The sequence below is a fragment of the Podarcis vaucheri genome, assembly GCF_965113315.1.
Source record: "Podarcis vaucheri genome assembly, chromosome: 2".
NCBI classification, from domain to species: Eukaryota; Metazoa; Chordata; class Lepidosauria; order Squamata; family Lacertidae; genus Podarcis; species Podarcis vaucheri.
This window is the reverse complement of record NC_138760.1, coordinates 34,043,455-34,064,287: the sequence shown is the minus strand read 5'-3', so window position 1 is coordinate 34,064,287 and position 20,833 is coordinate 34,043,455. Positions and strand designations below refer to the sequence as shown.

Sequence of the window (20,833 nt, the reverse complement as noted above, 5' to 3'; positions counted from 1 at the left end):
AAAAATGTATTTTTGCCTATGAACAATCAACACCAAAGTGGCTTGCTATCAGCAGCAATCAGTGAGCCACACTTGCCAAAAAACTGTAATGCACTTTAAGTTCCTTTCCTCCTCTACATGGTGATAATGGCAATACCTCCCCACCCCCATTACTTCTTGTTATTGTTCAGGTATTTGCTGCTACTACAGTGGCAGCAGCTACTCTCTGTACACACTCTATTCACGCTCTTTATATAAACACACTGCATTATATTATATTTGCAGAAACAACAAAAAAACATGGAGTCATTGGCAGGATTTAAGTAAACATTTGCAATTTTATTTATAAAAAATAGGAAACCTAATAGTATGACAATATAGAAGTCTATATAAACAGCAGAATGTATTATGAGATGTAATAAACCAGGGATGGAAGTTGAGGAAAGTCAGCAGGGAAGGGGGAAATTGAAATTTGAATGTAATGTAATGATTGGTGTTTTTTTTATTAAAAAAAACCTAATAAAATTGATTAAAACAAAACAAAACAAAACACACTGCTTACATTTTTCATTTTTGGTTGCTTTAGCACTGGCAGTACTGGCAAAGGTATTTTCCCCCTCCTGACTTGCTCTAGGAAGGGAGAAGGTGGAGAGACTCAGCCATTACCACTGGTTCCAAATGTGACACAGAACACAATGGCTTCTAGAGAAAAATAGGTTATTTTTGGAGCTGAATTTATTATTTTCTTTTATTTAGCTTCAAAAGGTGATTGAAGATTACTTGGAAAATTACCAAAAGAGTTCAGCTTGGAATACATCAGAATATAATAAACTAGTCCTGACATTGACCATCTTTCTATTATCTGGAGATTTCTGTGTTATTCCAAAGTCAAAACAAGAGTGTATCAGATTTTGCAGCCTTCTTTGCCTGAAGGAGCAACCACCAGCAAAGGCAATGAATAAAGTCAAAGAAGTGTTTTCAAAGATTTCATGGTGTCCCCCAGGCTTTCAGAGACCATCCCATGAAAGGTGTGTAAGACTTCCGCACTCTAGATTTTTAAACAAGTTTTTAAAACCCACCTATTTTGAACAATCTTTTCTTACATGTTTGCTTTTTTGTTTTTTTGCTTGAGAGCCATCTTACAGAATATAGTTTTGTTAGTTTTCATATTAAATATCTATTATCAGTTATGTCAGGGTTACTTCCAGATCCTAGCTCACAGAGGATCACGCTAGCCAGCGGTTGTTGATTAAAAGTCTTTATTGAGTTACAGTCTCCATTCTTGAGCTGCTGCGTGCAACCCTACGCCTTATGCTTAGGTCGGCGAAGCTCCTTCTGAGTCTCCGCCCCTTGCGCACCAACTTAATATCCTAGCCCTGCTCCACCTTTTCCGCCTGACAGTTCTCCTCTGGGTCCCTCTGCCCCCCTGGGTCTCTCCCTTCCGGGATTCTTCTGACGCTGACCCCCCTGACTCCCCTGTCTCCTTGCGCCGGGCTTTAGGACCTGGCTCTCTTTCCGGGCTGCCTACTGCGCCACCTTCCTGTGCATTTGAACTTGGCGCGCGCGCCCAACCTTCCACTTTCCGTCTAACCGTCACTTCGCTCCCCGATGAAGGTGTGGCCACTCCTGACTCGTGCCCTCCCTCCTGTTGTGAGCTGCCAGCGCTAGTTCCCAGGCGCTCTTCCTCTTCCCTACTCTCTGGCGGTGACGTAGGTCCCGATCTCCAACTGCTCCCCTCTGAGTCCCCTCTGGCTCTTTCTTCCTGGGGTGTCCCCCTAGTCTCCCCCCTTGCCCTTGCCACTGGTGCTCCTCTTTGTGAATCTTCTGATTCACTGGACAGACTCGGAGATCTCGGGTCGTCGTCGTCACTCATCCTTTCTTCTGCCTCCTCCCCCTCGCTCTCTGTTTCCTCCCTTGCCCTCGCCTCTGCTCCTGAACCCCTGACATCCATCCCCCCCTCAAAGCCCCCCCTTCCCCCCTCCCCTCCCTCCGGTGCGGGAACTGGGTGCTGCAGTGTCAAAGGGACGAATGTCGGGTACAGTTCGCTTCCCGTGGCCGGCCTCCATCCGCAGACTCCCGGTTCTTCCTCCCTGCTCTCGTCAACGACGGTCACCTCTGCTTCCATCTCCGTGCCGCCGTGCTCGAGACCCTGGTTGTCCCCGAAAAAGTCCATGTCGGTCTCTCCCTCGCTTCCTTCTGTAGGCGTAGCTCGTCCTGGACCCTCCAGCCACTTCCTGCGCCACTGCTCCTCTGGTCGATCATCCCACCAATACGAGGGTTCTGAGGCAGATCCCGAGGGTGACCCCTCCGGGGAACGGGCGTCTCGTGTCGGTTCCTCATCCGAGTCGAACCCCCGGAACGTGCTGGCTGAAAGCGTGGGCGTGAAAAGCCAGTCGTCGAAAAAGTCCGCCGGCATTGGCCTATGGGGAAAGAGGGCATGAAACTCTTCCTTGAGCAGAGGTTCATCTAGAGCGTAGCCCGGCACCCAGCTGTTGGCATTGGCCGGGGTGCCCTCCTTAGCGAGAAGGTATTCTACCCCCTCTTCCCCCCATCTGGAGTCCAAAATCTCCGTGACTTCGTTGAGGCGCACCTCCTGTGCCACTCCCCGTTGCCTGGTTCCCTCTCGGAGCGGACTCGGCGCGGTGCCGGGTTCCTGAAACCTGTGCGGTGCCTTGTAGGGAGTGAGCACCGATCTGTGGAACACCGGATGCATTCTGGAACCCTCCGGAAGCGCCAGCCTGAAAGCCACCGGGTTGACCTGCTCTTCGACTTGGTAGGGCCCCAGTTGCTTATGCCCTAGTTTCTTCTTGGCCAACGACCTGGCCGGCACTGCGTGGGCTGCTAACCAGACCCAGTCTCCCACCTGGATCTCTTCGCCAACCCTTCTGTGTTTGTCTGCCTGCACCTTGTATGCGTGTTTGGCCAGCTCCAGGTGCCGCCGCAGCTGATCGTGAACCTCTTGCAACTCCGACGCGAACGCATCTGCTGTCTGCGGCTCCCCCTCCACCAGTCTTTCCAGTCCCGGGAAGGTTCTGGGGTGCCTCCCGTTGTTGGCGAAGAACGGCGTGACCCCCGTGGACACGTGCTTCGTGTTGTTGTAGGCGAACTCGGCGAGCGGCAGGTAATCCACCCACGTCGCAGGCTGTTGATTCGCATAGCATCTCAGGTACTGCTGCATGATGGCATTGACCCGCTCCGCTTGCCCGTTGGTCTGCGGGTGTCTCGCCGACGCCAGGTTGATCTTGACGTTTAGGAAGCCCATCAGCTTCTGCCAGAAGTTCGAGATGAACTGCCGCCCGCGGTCGGACAGAATAGACCGTGGCAGACCGTGAACCTTGAACACGTGGTCTATGAACAGTTTGGCGGTTTGTTCCGCCGTGGCCACCTTCGCACACGGGATGAAATGCGCCATCTTGGAGAACAAGTCCACCACCACCAGCACGGCCGTCTTGCCCCTCGAGCTGGGCAGATCCGTGACGAAGTCCAGGGCGACTCTCTCCCATGGCTCGACCGGAGTTTGCAGCGGTTCCAACAGTCCGGCCGGCGGTCTGTGCACTGGTTTGGCCCTCTGGCAGGTGTCGCACCTCGCCACGTAGTCCGCGACCTCCCCTCTCATTCCGGGCCACCAGAAATCCCTGGCGACTAATTCCACCGTCTTCTCCTTGCCAAAGTGCCCGGCAGTGGGCGCGTCGTGCAGCTGATGCAGTACCTTGGCGCGAAGTTCGTCTCCCGGCACGTAGATGGCCCCTTTGCGGATGAGCAATCCATCTCTCAGCTGGAACCCGTTGGTCGCTGCCGTGCCCCTTCGCATCTCAGCCATCTTTGCTTGCGCGAAAGAGTCATTCTGCAACGCTTGTCGCACCGCCTCCAGGTCCACTGTCGCCGCAGCGCACGCCCACACTGTTGGCGCGAAGATGTGCATGGCGGCCGCTGGCGTGGCGTCCTCCAGATACTGTGGCTTACGGGATAGCGCGTCCGCCATGATGTTGGTGTCCCCCGGGACATACTCTATTCGGAAGTCGAAATTCGCAAAGAACTCAGCCCAACGTATCTGCCTCTGGTTCAGGAACTGTGCCGTGCGCCAGTGCTCCAGATTCTTGTGGTCCGTGCAGACCTGCACCGTGTGCTTGGCTCCAATCAGGAAGTGCCTCCATGCTTTGAACGCTGCATGAATAGCCAGCAACTCCCTGTCCCAGATGGTGTAATTCTGTTCGGACTTGCTGAGCTTCCTGGAGTAAAACGCTCCGGGCCTCCAAACCCCCTGCGGGTCCTTCTGCAGCAGGACTGCTCCGACGGCCCTGTCCGAGGCGTCTGTTTCAACTCTCATCGGCCTGCTAGGATCGACATGAAGCAGCTGTTCCTCCGAGGCAAAAAGACGCTTGAGTGCCTGAAAGGACTGCTCCGCCTGCGCTGTCCAGATGAACTTCTTTTTCTTGGAACTGAGCGTGTCTGTAATGGCTGCAGTCTGCATAGCGAAGCCTTTGATGAACTTGCGATAGAAGTTCGCGAAGCCGACAAATCGTTGGACCTCCTTCCGGTTGCGTGGGCTTTTCCAATCCAACACCGCTCGAACCTTGGCGCTGTCCATGGCGAGCCCCTTGTCAGACAACCTGTATCCCAGGAAATCCACCTCCGTCACGTCGAATTGGCACTTCTCCAGCTTGGCGTAAAGCCTATGTTGCTGGAGCCTGCTCAGCACTTCCCTGACGTGTCTGTCATGCTCCTGCTGCGATTCCGAAAAGATCAGGATGTCATCCAAGAAACAGACGCACGTCTTGTAGAGGAGCCCCGCCAACACGTGATGCATGAAAGCTTGAAAAACGTGGGAGCCATTTTGCAATCCAAAAGGCATAACTCTATATTCGTAGGTGCCCAGGGGTGTGAACATGGCTGTCTTCCACTCATCTCCTTCCCGCATGCGAATCAGGTTGTACGCCCCTCGCAGGTCCAACTTGGTGAACACGCTGCCCTTGCGTACTTTCGCGAGGAGGTCGTCGATTCGGGGCATGGGGAAGTCCGACGGCTTGGTGACACTGTTCAAAATGCGGTAGTCCACCACGAGCCTTTTCTGGGGCGTGTCTCGCTTCTTCACAAAGAATACAGGACTGCCCCCCGCTGCCTGGGACTCTCGGATGAAACCGCGTTTCAAATTATGATCAATGAACTCCTTGAGTTCCTGCAGTTCGTCTTCAGACATGGAATACAGCTTCCCTTTGGGCAGCGCCGCCCCCGGCAGCAGGTCAATCTTGCAGTCATATGGTCTGTGGGGGGGTAGCTTGTCTGCCTCCTTCTCGCAGAAAACCTCCAAAAATTCTGCGTACTTGTGGGGAATCGCTTGCAGCGTGCCGAGCAGCAGCTGTGACTCCTCTTGCTCCCCTTCTTGCTGGGGCATGATGCAGTGTTCAGCACAAAAGGAAGAGCCGAAGGTCAGCTGCCTCTGGTACCAAGCCAGCGTCGGGCTGTGCCTGTCCAGCCAACTCATGCCCAATACGATAGGCGTGTCTGAGAGTTGAGTGACGTTGAAGCTGATAATCTCCTTGTGATTTCCAAGCTGCAGCACCATAGGTGGCGTCTGCTTCACCACTTGCCCCCCTAACAGCTCCCTGCCATCCACCGTGACAACCTGCAGTGGCAGCGCGGCAGGCAGCGACTGTATAGCGTGCCGGTCGACAAAGTCCTGCCCTATGAAGTCTGCATTGCTTCCCGAGTCGACGGTGATTGGCACGTCCATGGTGATTCCATTGGGTAGCTGGAGCGATGCGGTGAGCCTCACTACTGGCTTGGGCGGGAGGGGGTCCATGGGCGGTAAAATCTCTGGGGACTGCTTCACTGACACGTCTGGCTGGGCCCCAGTGCCTCCTCTTCCAGCCAGACATCGTCGTTTCCCTGCTGTGGTTCTCCTTGCTGCGTTGCTGCAGTCACCATTGCTGAGGCTGCAGTGTGCTTGTGGAGCCTCCGGGGACACTCTTTCGCCAAATGGCCTGGATCCTCGCAGATGTAACACTTCCTGTTCCCTCTAGGAGGCTTCGCTTTCACTGCTGCCGGTGCTAGGGCTCTGGCTGCTGACTGAGCCCTTGCACTCCCAACCTCCATCGGTTCCACCCCTCCCCCTGTTGGGGGCGTGGATTGCACACGCGCTGCTTCTCTGGGAAGGAAGGAGGAGCCCCTGGCTGGTTCGCACCCGCTGCGCCCTTCGTCCCTGCTCCACGGACGTTCTTCCAGCCGCACTCCCACCGCCAGCGCCCTCTGAACGATCTCCTGCGTGGTCCGGGGTCTCTCCCCCCTCGCAATCTCATCTTTCACCGAGCTGTTCAAGCCCTCCCAAAAAAGGTCTCTGACGGGAGCCGAATCTCTGTCCCATTCCAGGGCACTGACCAAAGCGAAAAAGCGGGCATGATATTGCCGTACGCTGGCCCTCCCTTGTCTTAGTCTGTGCACCTCCCTTCGGGCAAGATCCACGTCAATGCTTGATAAAAAACAGCCATCCATCGCTTTAATAAAGGCGTCCGCATTTTGGAGCGCAGGATCCTTATCCCTCCACAAATTGCGCAGCCATGCTTTAGCGTCTCCATGCAAATGGGACATGATGAACCCCACTTTCTCTTGTTCATCTCTAAAGTCTTTGTGCAGTAGTTGTAGTGCACACATTACGTCTGCTCTAAAATTGGGGTACTGTTGCAAATTCCCATCGAAGTGCGAGACCAGACTGCCTGTGCGTCTCCCCAACCCAATCCCCTCTGATTTGGGTGTCTGTTGCCCCTGCTTCGTAAGCACGTCCAACCTGACCTGGAGATCCCTGTAGGCGGCCGCTGCATCCTCCTCTCTCTTCCTGGGCGCCACCGCCTCGGCAGTCAGTCGTGAAACCGCGTCTCTGAGTTCCGTTATTTGCTGTTCGGCCGTCATATTGTCTACCGTTCGTGAGCTTTCTTGTAGGCACCCGCTTTCCCTCCTCTCCGCGAGGTCGTGGATGTCCACAATTTGAAGAGAAGGAGCTTACTGTCAGGGTTACTTCCAGATCCTAGCTCACAGAGGATCACGCTAGCCAGCGGTTGTTGATTAAAAGTCTTTATTGAGTTACAGTCTCCATTCTTGAGCTGCTGCGTGCAACCCTACGCCTTATGCTTAGGTCGGCGAAGCTCCTTCTGAGTCTCCGCCCCTTGCGCACCAACTTAATATCCTAGCCCTGCTCCACCTTTTCCGCCTGACAGTTCTCCTCTGGGTCCCTCTGCCCCCCTGGGTCTCTCCCTTCCGGGATTCTTCTGACGCTGACCCCCCTGACTCCCCTGTCTCCTTGCGCCGGGCTTTAGGACCTGGCTCTCTTTCCGGGCTGCCTACTGCGCCACCTTCCTGTGCATTTGAACTTGGCGCGCGCGCCCAACCTTCCACTTTCCGTCTAACCGTCACTTCGCTCCCCGATGAAGGTGTGGCCACTCCTGACTTGTGCCCTCCCTCCTGTTGTGAGCTGCCAGCGCTAGTTCCCAGGCGCTCTTCCTCTTCCCTACTCTCTGGCGGTGACGTAGGTCCCGATCTCCAACTGCTCCCCTCTGAGTCCCCTCTGGCTCTTTCTTCCTGGGGTGTCCCCCTAGTCTCCCCCCTTGCCCTTGCCACTGGTGCTCCTCTTTGTGAATCTTCTGATTCACTGGACAGACTCGGAGATCTCGGGTCGTCGTCGTCACTCATCCTTTCTTCTGCCTCCTCCCCCTCGCTCTCTGTTTCCTCCCTTGCCCTCGCCTCTGCTCCTGAACCCCTGACAAGTTATTAACCAGTTGTAATTGACCTTTTCAATAACTGTTACTACCTTTATCAGCTGTTTTGCTTATTATTAGATTGTTTTTATGATACTGTGAATTGCCTTGGGATATGAATAATTTTGTAAATAAAATAATAATTTGGGGCTCAAAAGTAGAGGGATTGGTATTGAATAAAAAGTATTGCATTATGATTCCGTTGCTACCTTTGTCCAAACAGAGGTGTGACTTTAGCAACTGTGTGTTGGACAAAAATTAAATGGATTCAACCATCCCCATACATAACGCAGGGATTGGGAACCTGTGGCCTTCCAGATGTTGCTGGACTTCACCTCCCATAGTTCCTAATCAATGGCCATGCTGGCCGTGGCAGATGGGATCTGGCAGTCCACCAATATCTGGAAGGCCACAGCTGCCCCATCAATAAGATTTACATCTCTTGAATTCCCTAATAAGAGGTACACCTCCTGAATTTCTGCATGTGAGACTTTGTCAGAGAAAGGTCCCAATGTTCCTCTTCAACCATCTCATTGGCTTTTCTTTTTCTTTTTCTCTTTCAGGTTGGGGTTGTATTTGATATCGTTCTGCAATTCTTGCATTGTACAGCAAGTTCATCAGTGGCTGTGGACAATCCCAGTTCTTCATCTCTTTACTGATTTTGAATACGTCCAAGAGAATGCTCAACTTGAATCTGAAGACACATGGGCAAGGTTGAAAGGTCTTCCCTTTGTTAAATATAGGATTGATGAAGAAAAAAAGGGTTCTGAGAAGTAAGTTGGAATATGTTAGTATTCTTATTGCCTTTCTCTTAAAAATATTATCATCTGTGGATTAAGCTGTCTAGAGTTCCTGTTTGATAAATAGATACATACATTATCAATATGCTACACTAGAAGAGATTTGACAGTGCATTACAATGCTTGTTAACTCAGAAATCAATCCCACTGTGTAGAAAAGCTTGATTAGGATTGTAGCCTTTGAATGCAGTCCTAAGTCTCTGAGGTTTATGGCTGGAGGAGCTTAAGATGGTGCACTGTTAGCTCTCTGCTGGAAAGCTGTGCTGGCAGAAAGCCCTGAAGATGTGGTGGGGGCAACAGTAACTTTGGATTCACTGGATTCAAAACACCACAGATGACCTGAAGGCCCCAATCCTTGAACTACTCAGCTGAACCAACATGGCACAGGCATAATGCAGAAGTTAGAAACACATTGCATTTCTCCTTTCCATCTTAGCCCGTACGAGCCAGCAAAGCTTGGGATGTTGTGGTAGATTTGCTGATCTGCTCATCCTGAACCCTACTTAGGATTGAATTTTCCATTTACAAATATTATTCCACTGTTCCTGGCAATGTTCAGTTTCCTGAGAACATGGCATTCTTTTTTGTATATTATATGAAGACATTATGTATATTTAAGTTATTATTATTTGGTTTTGCAGATTCTTACTACCACAAATGAAAGAAAAGAAATATTTAGTGAAAGAAAACAGAGCACTGTTCAGATCATGGTTTTCCTTGCTTCCTCAAAGAGACTTGGCTGAATTTATGTCTGACTTTCCTGCTGAACCATTGGACTGTCTTCTAGGAATTTTTCATAGACTGGAGAATTTGCAAGCCACTGATCATACCTATATGGTATGCTTTGATTTTTTTTTTAAAGAAAGTAATATCCATCTAAAATGGGTGGGAAGTCTGTGGACCTCTAGATGCTGTTGGACTCCAACTCCCATCAGCCCCTACCAGCATGATCAGGGATGATGGGAGCTGTAGTTTAGCAACATCTGGAGAGCCACAGGTCCCCCATCCCTGACCCAAAATGTAACACAGCTTATGATATGCCTGTTAAGTCAGTAAACGAAACAATTTAAAATAAAAAGTTCTACCCAACAGAATCCTGGTAGTCCTTATTGAAGTCATACAAATATTACATCTTGAAAAAGGAGGTGGTGATACGACTCCTGAAAAAGTTCTCCCTGCTATCCCTGGTATTGGACAGGGTCATAGTGTGGTGGTGCTCCTAGACTAATCACTGTCTCTAAAAACCCAGGTGACCTCAGCATTGGCTGATAATACAGCTATTGCCATTTCTGAAATGTAATAGCCTGACTGCTGTTGCCCTTGCACTGGTAACTTCCAGAGTGAACTACTATTTTGTGTTCTGTGTTACCTCTGTGATTAGCCTGGAAGCTATAGCTAGTGCAGAATATAGCCACTGCTGAAAGAATTGCACGGGCTTCCAAATAGCCACCAGGCTAAGTTCAAGCTGCTGATAGTGGTGAGCAAAGCCCTGTGCAGGAACCAGGAAACCTAAACGATTGTCTTGCCCATCTGATCATTACTCACTGCAGGAAAGGACCTCCTGCAGATACCATCTCATTATGAGCTCCATTCTGTAGAATGTAGGAATCAGACCTTTAGCATGGAAGCACCTAATCTTTGGAATTTCCTCCTGCTACGTACAAGATGCACAGCACATGCACACACATGCATTTCAGTCCACACACTTCACATACACACTGCCACACATGCATCTCTCTCTCTGCCCAAGTGCATTGCTCTTGATCACGAACAGAACATACTAGAGCACCCCCACATACACATTCAGAAAAGCTCAGTATTTCCAGCCCCCTCTCTCTCACACACAGAGGTTGGTGATCCCTGATGTAATGTATTGTATAGTTTGGCCTTTAGACTAGATGATAATGCAGTGTTCTAGTTCTCCGACATTAATTTTTGCCACTATTTCTTAGGAGGTAGAAAAACTCCTGATGAAGGTTTTGGATGCCCTCAATAACAAACAAAATGAGTAAGTAAAAGATACGTGTATACCTTCATTATAGTGTTCAACCAGAGGAAACTCTACTGAAATGCATTATTCTGTTTACAACAGATTGTTTTGAAAAACATCTGCCATGTGTGTGTGGGAGAGGGATATTGCAAAATATCTGCCCATGTATGCAAGATCTTTTTTTCTCATACACAGGAAGCTACCGTATTTTGCAAGATCTCTCTGTCTCACTCACTCACTCACTCACTCACTCCCACCCACCCAAAAGCAGATATTTAGCAAAATTGTATGCACACACCCAGTGATATTTTGCTTCCTTCTAAAACCATAAGAAAGTGACACAGCACAGATTCCAAAGTGGGGTGAAAAAGATCTGAACGCCCATTGGCTGCATTCTGAGGCTATCTCTCACCAAAAGTGAGCTGAATAGGGTGCAAAGGAAAGCCTTGCACTCTCTAGGATTGCACAAATGAAAGCTGTATTAGACACACTACAGTGATTGTCAGGTTTTGTTTGTTGTACTCATATTTTTAGACATAATCCAATCCATCTAGCAAAAATAACAAGCATTTCCCACAATTTAGAATGTTACAGCAGGACACTTGGAACTCATATGTGACTGTCTGCCAAAGACTTCATGAGAAAATGTGCAGAAAATTCCTGCTGCTACAATATTACAAGATACCAGCTATTTCTGTCTGCATTTTTTCAAGGATTTTTGAATTTGCACCTTTGGAGGTGAGCATCTCTCTGTATGCTGTTTGTTATTTGAGGTGGTTGCTGATGAACCGAATGGGTTGGGTATTGCCTCTCTTCACGTGGCTAGCTTAGCAGAAAGTTGTTCTTTGGTTCAACAGTTTGTAATTCTTTATTTTCTTCACAATAGGCTTTAAGAGACAAGGCTATGCAGAATACTCCAAAGACAGTATACCAAGGACTTCGTAATGCTACCAGGGAGTGGTTTCGTCTTCTTCTACCAGCACATATGCTGAAACCTGGTTCACATTTAATTGTAGAGCTTACTTTTCCAGTGGAGCTTGAGGTTTGTAATCTGGAACTCCACACTGTTTTCTTGTAGATGTTCCCCTCCCCCTTTTTGGCCTTTGTGGAGAGATACCAGTTGCTGCTTCTGATGTGTTAGCCAACCTCACAGAGAATATTGTTTGGATTAAGATTGTGCTTTATTTTGGGGTAGCTTTGCAGAAGATGCAAGACTAATCTCTCCAAAGCTTATCACTCTAGAGGAGGAATAGCCTTCTATTCATGTTGCTAGAAGGCTGTTTTCCAGCATAATTGCTGTGTGTGGGATGGTCAATCTTTGTGGACACTGTAGCTGGGGAGCTGGAGTTAAAATACCTTTTCAAGCCTAATCACAGGGGAGGCGGGGAGAGAATCTGAATGTGTGTGGTGCCTGTTTGCATGTGTATGTCAGTGTGTGTGGGGGGGGGGAGAGAGAGAGAGAGAGACCCTACCCATGCCAACCTTGGCTCAGCCCATCACTGACACATTGGCCCCAGAGGGTTGTCAACAAGGATATGCATGACTTCAAAAGGTCCCATTTTCAAGCATAAGTCCAGCATGGGAGGCATATTTGGTGTGTGTGTCTTGGCAGGTTTTTGCCTTCCATCCCTAGCTGTATTTCACCCCTTCATAAAAAATGGCTGCACTGCAATGAGGCTTGACTGTAGCCATCAATTGGTGTGACTACAAGGCTGATTTCAAGTGTAAATGATACACGAAGGCTGTTGGAGGGGAGGCTATACGCCTGTTCTGCTGTAGAGTCACGGTTGCCCAAATACTCTTGTCTGCCCTGGTAGTGCCTGCTGTGCCTTACCTGCACATAGCAAGAAACAGGCCAGTGCTGCAAAGCAGTTTGTTTTCCAGGGTGTTACTCTCGAGGGAGTGTTTCTTTCTGGGTCTCTTCCATCTCCTTGGTGGCTCTGAAGTCTTGCATAGGAGAATCTATGTATTTGCAATTCAGCCCATGGAAACTTAGAGAGCTTGGAGCATGTAGTTCTTCTTCCTCTCCTATTGACTAACCTTTTGGTGACAAATGCCTCAGCCAAGATGTAAGGGCTTACCTGCCTCTCATTTGATGCACGTTGTCTTTCTTTCTTTTTTGGAAATCCTTCCCTTCTTTGGAGTTGCTAAAGTGACATTACGTTTTTACATACTATTGTAATTACTATTCTCTTTGTTCTTCTTTATTTATAATACACCAAAGCTGTTCTAAAGAAAATGAATATAAAAAATATAACGCAATACAACAAATGTTTCCTTTCCTCTAGCTGGCTTTTATGTCACAAAGAGAACTTCATATTTGGAATGTCCAGTTTTGAATTTTTAGTCTTTGGAGTACTGATACTCAACATCATTACCAGTTGGCTGGGGGAGATGAAATGGCATGATATTCATGGCTTGCATGTATTCCTTTTGGGTTGAAGATTACCCATCACATGTTGCAGTCAAAGATTTGTAGAGGCTAGGGAAAGGCAGGGGATTTATTCTTTTCATGTCCACATGATCATAAGGGGACCTTGGGAGGGAAAGCTACAGTGGTAGACCATACCAAGGGGATACCACATGATTTTGCCTACCCCACCCCCAATTTATGGAGAATTTCCATGGGTGCAGAAGGCTCTTCCCTTCACAAGCTGACCTCTATATGCCCTGCAGATGTTGAAGGCAATGGGAATAAGCCTGCATAAGGCTAGAATTGGAAACTTATGCTTCTCTGTTACCTGCATGTTTAGGGGAGAAAAGGATAAACTCTGCCCCATGGGCTGGAACTGGTCCCTAAAGCTTTTAAAAGTGGACTGACAGCCACATCTCCTGTTCCATGATGGTGGTATCAGCAGAACCAAACAAAAGAAACCCAACCATCAAAGCCCACTGTCCCTAGAGCATTCCAGTATTGCTTGGGTTTCTGGAGTGCTCCTGTTCATTCCAGTCTTCACTTTGCGCAGCTATAATGAAGCTGTTCTGGGATCTTCAACAGTGACCAAAACCTGCTCATGCAGTTCTGGAGAATTCTAGGCAGGAGGAAGAGGAAAAACCCTATTCCTTCTAGTCCTTTTGTGCTTTTGTGCCTTGTGGAGCTGCACTAGGCCTCTGTTAAAAAAGATTTAAACTTCTCTGCCTCTCCCAGCACTGATGGAAAGGAAAATCCTGCCACCATCCTTCTCCTTTTCTGGGCTGTATGTGTTCACTGAAGAGTGGGGAACAACGTGTGCCTGTCTATATATGTGTGTGTGTTGTATGTATGTATGTATGAGAGAGAATGGCTGCCCCCATTACGGTATTTGCTATTGGTCCCATCTATATTTTGTACAGAGCCTATATGGTGGTACCTCGGGTTACATACGCTTCAGGTTACATACACTTCAGGTTACAGACTCCGCTAACCCAGAAATAGTACCTCGGGTTAAGAACTTTGCTTCAGGATGAGAACAGAAATCGCACTGCGGCAGTGCAACGGCAGCACGGGGCCCCATTAGCTAAAGTGGTGCTTCAGGTTAAGAACAGTTTCAGGTTAGGAACGGACCTCCGGAATGAATTAAGTACGTAACCAGAGGGACCACTGTAGTTTGTCTCAAGGCAATGTGGCCCTTGTGTAAAAAAGTTTTGCCACCTGTTCTTTAGACTATATCCTGTCTCTTAGTAGATTGTGATGCTGAAGGTGGGAAACTCTTGGCATATAAGTTGAATAAACTTTCCAAATCCGCTTGTATCCTTAGTGATTTGCTTTTACTGTATATTAAATTGCATTTTCTTTTTTAGGCATGGAATCGATTTTTGAAAATTAATTTTCGTGATGCAAACCTCACAGAGGACTGGAAGGGAACTTTAATTAAAGACATGCAAAGCAGAATCAAGCAGGTACAAAGATAGTATTTAGGCTCAGCTTTTCATGTGAGACTATTGACTATAATTGAACATTTAATTTTAATATATTTGTTATGCTGCCCCTGTTACCTTCTATTATCATATTTGGAAACTCTCTTATATAGCATTTTTGTGATACTTTTCCTTTTCCATTTTGCCACCACTATATCAAAGTAATACTTGGTCTAATTTTCATTGCTTACTGCTTATTCATGTCAGAGCTTCAAAGCTCTCTGCAGGTCATATGCATACATTTTAAGACAGAAAATGAATATTTTTCTTTCCTTTTAGACAGAGCAGGTATGCCACTCTCTTATATTCGTGTCTGAAGTTCTGATTAGTATAGTTTTATTCATCTTTATGATAGTTAATTGTTTCATCTGCTTTTATAACTGTGGGTGGGATTCAACTAACAAATCCTGTTAACAGAAGCCAGGACAAGGGCTTCCACTCACTTCCGGTCGGCGCCAGCTGTATATTGTATTATGGTAACTTGTCTTGGGGCCATTAGTTAATGAATGGATAGATAGATAGATAAGTTAGGGTATACATGTCTCTCATATTTACTCCTTAGTTTGTCTTTAAACACAAGAGACAATGGTCTGTATCCAAAACTGCTGTTCTTTTATTGGAGCAGACTTCTGCTTGCACAATGGAACTCTCCTGCAGTTCCCCATGAATTCTCAAAATCTGTTCCAGAAGGCTGGGGGACCCTCTGGAGCAGATTTTGGGAGGTGCATGGGGAGAAGAGAGTAAGAGGAAGCCCTCTTGCTTGAATTTTATGCAGTGTTGGATAGAATCCAATATATTCCATACATGGTTCGTAACATAAAGGGGCGGAAGTATGCTTGTCTTTGTACATAGAAATAATTTTAAATGCTAGAAGAATAACATTGATTTTCTTTTATTGCAGTACCTTTCTTCCCATTCCTTTTTTTCTCTTTCTGATCAATGCAAATATCTGGAATCAGTGATACTATTTTTGATATTCTTCCCTGACAGGTACCTCCACTTCAGCAGATTAAAGCCTACTGCTGCTTGCTTTCAGATTTTGAAAAATATGAGCCTCTGATTGGCAAATCTTTTGAAAGTTGTGCCATAGAAGCTGTTAACTTAGAATACAAGGTAGGTTCAGTTTGGTCACCGCACCAAACCATGATTAGTACTTTCACAGTCTAAAATACAAACCATTATATATATATTTCTCCCTAAGGCCAACCTAGTAGTTCGAAAGCATGTAAAGTGCAAGTAGATAAATAGGTACCACTCCGGCAGGAAGGTAAACAGCGTTTCTGTGCGCTGCTCTGGTTCACCAGAAGCGGCTTAGTCATGCTGGCCACATGACCCAGAAGCTGTCTGCGGACAAACGCCGGCCCCCTTGGCCAATAAAGTGAGATGAGCACCACAACCCCAGAGTCAACTGCAACTGGACCTAACAGTCAGGGGTCCATTTACCTTTACCTTTAAGGCTAACCGTGGCTTAGATCTACCCGGTACTCTCATTTCTATGGTGCAGCAGCCATTTGAAATAGAGGTTACAGAACACAGCTCTCCTGACAAAGTGTAGCCCTGCTCAAGCATTTGTCTGCTGTGTTCAATCAGCTCATGAGAGGGGAATGGGAATGAGCATGCTACCTTTGAAAAGCCCCTGGTCCCCATGAGATGGAGGGTGTCCAGTAGTAGCAGGGAGTTGTTTCTATTTGCATATTCTTCCCACACAATGCAGAACTCTGGGAAATCATTGCAAGGGGACAACTATACATATGGAGTAGGCTCCCTGCTGGATACAGTCACCCATCAACCTGTGGATTGTAACAGGGAAGCAATGTGGGGTGAGATTTTCCAAAAGTTTCATTTGCATTTGTCAAAGAAACCATTGGCGAGTTTTCATTGCTAAACAACTAATAATAACAAGTTTTTGGTGGGGGCAACTTTTGTCAGACCTGCAGCAAAAGAGGGAAGGATTAAAAATTCGTTCCATTGCTATGGCTGTGAACTAATCACTCAGGTTGCTATGTTGTTCTTGTTTTTTAAGCATGCCTCATGAAACTATTGATTTAACATGACATATTTGGGCATTCGTTCCACTGAAATCAGTGAGTTTGGACAGAATGGAGCTGCATAATGAAATTAACCCTTACCCTCTATTAGCTTGGATGATGTGGCAAATTTGAGAGCTTGCATTATGATGAACTCATTGCCATTCAATTCTTTACATATTTTTATGTCTTAAAAGAGTGATCTCCTTGGCCTGATGGCCTCTTACAACTTGAGCAAGCTGGGCAGGCTTGCATCTGCTGTCATCACAAAATCATGGCCAACGGATAAAGAAGGAAAACCTCTAAGTGACCTGGAAGGTGTTTTGCATCATCTCCTTGTTTGGCCGGACACCAAGCATCTTTTCACTTTCAGAGGTATTCACATGTAGCACTTAATTGGGAAGGGTGTTTTATGGACAGCAGGAAAAATATTTTAGTAGTACTCAATGGACATTATCAAAACAAACATTATCAAAAGTACATTATCAAAACAGAGTCAAATAACCTCACAGTTGCCCTTCACCTTTTCCTTCTTCTGGCTCAGAGCCAAAGACAGGCAAATCAGGCAATCTGGTCACTTTTGGGAGCAGAGGAAAGCCAATGTGCCTCCGCTTCCCATTTCCAGCTTAGAGCTGGTGACAGGAGCCAGAGCCATGTCTGTTTGCTCTGCCTCTGTGGCATTCTGAGCTACACACACGCACCTGCCTCCCTCCTGCATTCTGGACATGGGGAGAATCTGTGAGGGGAGGCAGAAGTGTGTCTGCTTATGTCTTCGCCCACCAGCCTGTGTGTCTCCACTGTCCCTGTTCAGCTTGGAGCTGAAGCAGGGGTGGGGAGGTAGGTTTTGTTTGGCTCTGTTTCACATGGCAAACAGAGTATTTATTTATATATAGAGAGAGAGAGAGGGGGGGGACCATGTTTGAGAGGAAATCCTCAGGCTCACTGAGGAATGGCTAAGCAGTCCCCAGGGATACCATGGCAAGTGAGATTAAAAACTCCTGTGAATAAAATGGAATTGAACTTGACATTGTGGAAAAGGAGTATCACCTTAAAAATTGGTTTATTGCTCTGTATAGATTATATGTTTTATTTTATTTATTATATTTGTTACTCTCTTTATCTTCCCCAGCGCAATCCAAAGTGACTTAACAAGCAAACAAATAGACAGTAAACCCCACATAGATACATTAAAACCAAGAAGAAAGAGAAATACATTAAAATATCCTGCCCACATTGAAAAGGCCACAGATAGTTAAAGGCCAAGGGCCTGGTTATAGAGGAAAGCATCTGCCCAGCACCTAAAGATATGTAACGAAGGTGCCAGGTGAGCCTCCCTGAGGAGAACATTTGAAAAATGGGGCGCCACCATAGAAAAGGTCTGTTCTCATGTTGCCCCTCAGGCCACTTGTGGAGGGGTTTGTGTGTGTTTTTTATGATTTGGTTTGTTTGCACTGACAGTTTTTGTAAGTAGAGGAAGGTATTGATTTCTTCCAGATTGTTACAATTCTTTTGTGTGTGGTTTTTTTTTTTAAAAAAAAACTAGGTATCACCATTATATTTAAGTAAAATGTTTCAAAACTTAAAAGGGACCTTCAATGTAGTTACTAACTACCGTATGTACTGGTTTATAGCACAAGAATGAAAACTGTTTATTTGCTTGTTTTTAATATCTGACCAATCTCACAGGAGGAAGTGGGGACTTCCTGAGCCAACTTACTGATGATGCCAAGGCATTAATGAAGATCACTGAGTCCGTACATAAAGAAATTTATGACAATCTCATGACAGGCCAGATCTTAATTAGACATTTGGAATTAATTATAAAGTGCAAGGAGCAATTTGTATCCATTTCGGAATTAAGTAAGTGAGTTTTTTATCCCTTCATGTGTAAAATATAAATCAATCAATAGGCTTTTTAAAGATATCGTATATGTTTTCTTTATGCTGTCTTAATGGCTTGCATCAGAGTATCAGAAATAGTGAATCCAAGTCAGAGACAAAGACAGAAAATGAGCATTTAGCCAGGGGTGCTCAATTAGTTAAAAGTGTTAGCTAATTAAGGTAGGCAGAACACCCCTTAGCTTCAATTGGGCTCACATTTACTTTCACCTCTCTCTTCCGAGGCAGGAGGTTCAGATCCACCTGGCTTACAGCTAGCTGGACCTGCACACTGGAAGTGTTTACTTCTGCTGTTGAGCATGAAAGTGTCTATTTTCCATTCTGAAGAGCAGAAAAAGAGAAGAGCAGCAGTGGCGTAGCGTGGGGGGTGCCAGGGGTGCCAGCCGCACCGGGCGCAACTTCTGGGGAGGCGCGCTCGCTGCCTCTGGAGTCGCCGAAGAGCCTCGGGCGCAGGCTGTAGCTGGCAGCGGCTCTCAGCGCTCGCCGCGGTCCCCGCGCGTCAGGGCCACGGAGGGCGCACCAGGTAGCCCCTCCTCACCGATGGGCAGCGTTCGCCTGCGGGGCTCGGCCAGCGCGCTGGGCTGGCCGCGTGGAGTCGCCGAGGAGCCGCCGCCGCCTGCCATGCTGCCCTGGCTGCTTCAACCGCGTCCGACAGCCGGCTCGAGGCTCCTTCCGGCCGGGTCTCCCGACGGGGTGCTGCGGGCGGAGGCTCCAGCACCAAGCGCCACGCCGCCCAGGCTCGGGTCGCTGTCTGGACGCGCGCGCGCAGCCCGCCAAACGCGCCATCGGTGGCGCTCTAGTGCCTGCGCGCCAAGACCGCCCACCCGCCCCAACGGGGCCCCCCCACCCGCGCCGGAGGCCGGCCGACGCACTGGCCCCAGAGCCGCCCCCTCCCCGCGCCAGAAAGAAGCCACGTCGGGACTAGCCAGGCCGGGGAGGGAGACCGAGAAGGCTGCGCCGCGACGCCCAAAGACACGCGTCTTGGCGTATTAATGACCATGGTTAGGTGTTAGGGGGCGCAAATTACTTGCCTTGCCCCGGGTTAGGGGGCGCAAATTACTTGCCTTGCCCCGGGTGCTGATAACCCACGCTACGCCGCTGAAGAGCAGTCATGCTGCCCCTACTACTATTATATTATTATTATTATTAAATAAATAAGTTATTAAATTTTCATACTGCCCTTCACCTGAGGGTCACAGGGCAGTTTAAAATACATAACATAGTAACAATGAAAACATTACCACCCCAGAGTTATTATTGCTAGCATCCCTTGCTTAGTAGTGTAGCTTTTCTTCTGTTGTTTGGCGTAAAGGAGAAGCATCCTCCAATTTATGCTAACCAAGAGAAGGGAAGCCTTCCAAGGCACTGATCTGACCTGTTGTCAACCAGGCACACTGGCACCTTCCAAACAGCCAAACCTTTTTAGCCTTCCTGCCCCAACCACCGAAGTTTTACATAGAAGCTTTGGGTGTGGGATGTGCTTGACAAGGAGAGGCAGATGACTTCATCTTTCCTCAACTAGTATTACCCATTATGTATGTCATAGAGCAGAAATACCCTCTTCCTTGGTATCTAGGCTCGTGATGGGTTGTGCTGACATGCTCCCATCTTCTGCCAACATCCAGTGTTTCTATGCTCACTATACAGTTGTTGTTGTTGTGCTTCCCTCCAGCACAACCAGCACAGAAATGGAGTGCCCTGATTGAGGAGAAATTGAATGTTCTGTTCATCCTCAGGCACCACACCCATTGTTCTGGCTTATGCTGCCCTACCAGGAAGCTAGTCATTATAAACAGCATCAGATGCCTTCAGACTCTCCACTGGACATCCTCTCATGAGAAGTTTCAGTGCTCAAGGTGATGGGTGGGAATTCCTTTTTTGGGTCAAGCAGGGATTTGCTTCTGCATCATTAGGAGGGCAGGATTTTGCAGTGCTTATTGTAAATAATAATTCTGATTTCAGTGAATAAATCTCTCTCATCCATAGAGAAACCAAAGCAAATACCGAAACTAGAAGTAGTACTTCAGTTGAGGCTGCAAGAACTAACATCTGTCAAAGAGGAGCAAAAACAGTTGGGATTCTTTTTGAGCATGTTTCAGAAGGTGGAAGACATTGTAAAAGGTAATGGTTTCTAAGATAAGTGTGATTTTCTTTTGCTCATATTTGCTCCTAATGTTGGGAATGAAAGTAAGGCAAGACTAAGGAATAAAAAGGCAGCAAAAGTTTCCAATAAGTGAGCAAAATTGTTACATCAAATGCCGAGGCCATTCATTTCTTTTACATGCTTAGCCAGTACATCTTAAAATCTTGAAATACTTTGAAAGTGTGTGTGCCACAAACATACACATATATAAGATAACATCTCAAACATATATAAAGGACATAATACACGCAACCAGGGAAGGCTTCTCCAATCCTCCATTATGGGTTTTGGGACTCTACTCCCACCAAATAATGGAAAAAAGCATAAAATACAATTAAAGAATTTTGTGTGAG

General features: G+C 47.4%; 1 protein-coding gene across 1 annotated transcript in view; it reads left to right on the top strand.

The window, feature by feature from the left end:
• The window catches only part of LOC309525586 (E3 ubiquitin-protein ligase RNF213-like), a 98,452-nt gene that overhangs the window by 9,680 nt on the left and 67,939 nt on the right, over nucleotides 1–20,833 (top strand). The window contains exons 5-15 of the mRNA XM_082210933.1: nucleotides 736–1,007; nucleotides 8,288–8,497; nucleotides 9,166–9,361; nucleotides 10,477–10,532; nucleotides 11,099–11,252; nucleotides 11,401–11,556; nucleotides 14,295–14,393; nucleotides 15,402–15,524; nucleotides 16,636–16,813; nucleotides 18,125–18,298; nucleotides 20,300–20,458. Coding sequence (XP_082067059.1) covers nucleotides 736–1,007; nucleotides 8,288–8,497; nucleotides 9,166–9,361; nucleotides 10,477–10,532; nucleotides 11,099–11,252; nucleotides 11,401–11,556; nucleotides 14,295–14,393; nucleotides 15,402–15,524; nucleotides 16,636–16,813; nucleotides 18,125–18,298; nucleotides 20,300–20,458 — 1,777 coding nt within the window. The remainder of the gene's footprint in view (nucleotides 1–735; nucleotides 1,008–8,287; nucleotides 8,498–9,165; nucleotides 9,362–10,476; nucleotides 10,533–11,098; nucleotides 11,253–11,400; nucleotides 11,557–14,294; nucleotides 14,394–15,401; nucleotides 15,525–16,635; nucleotides 16,814–18,124; nucleotides 18,299–20,299; nucleotides 20,459–20,833) is intronic.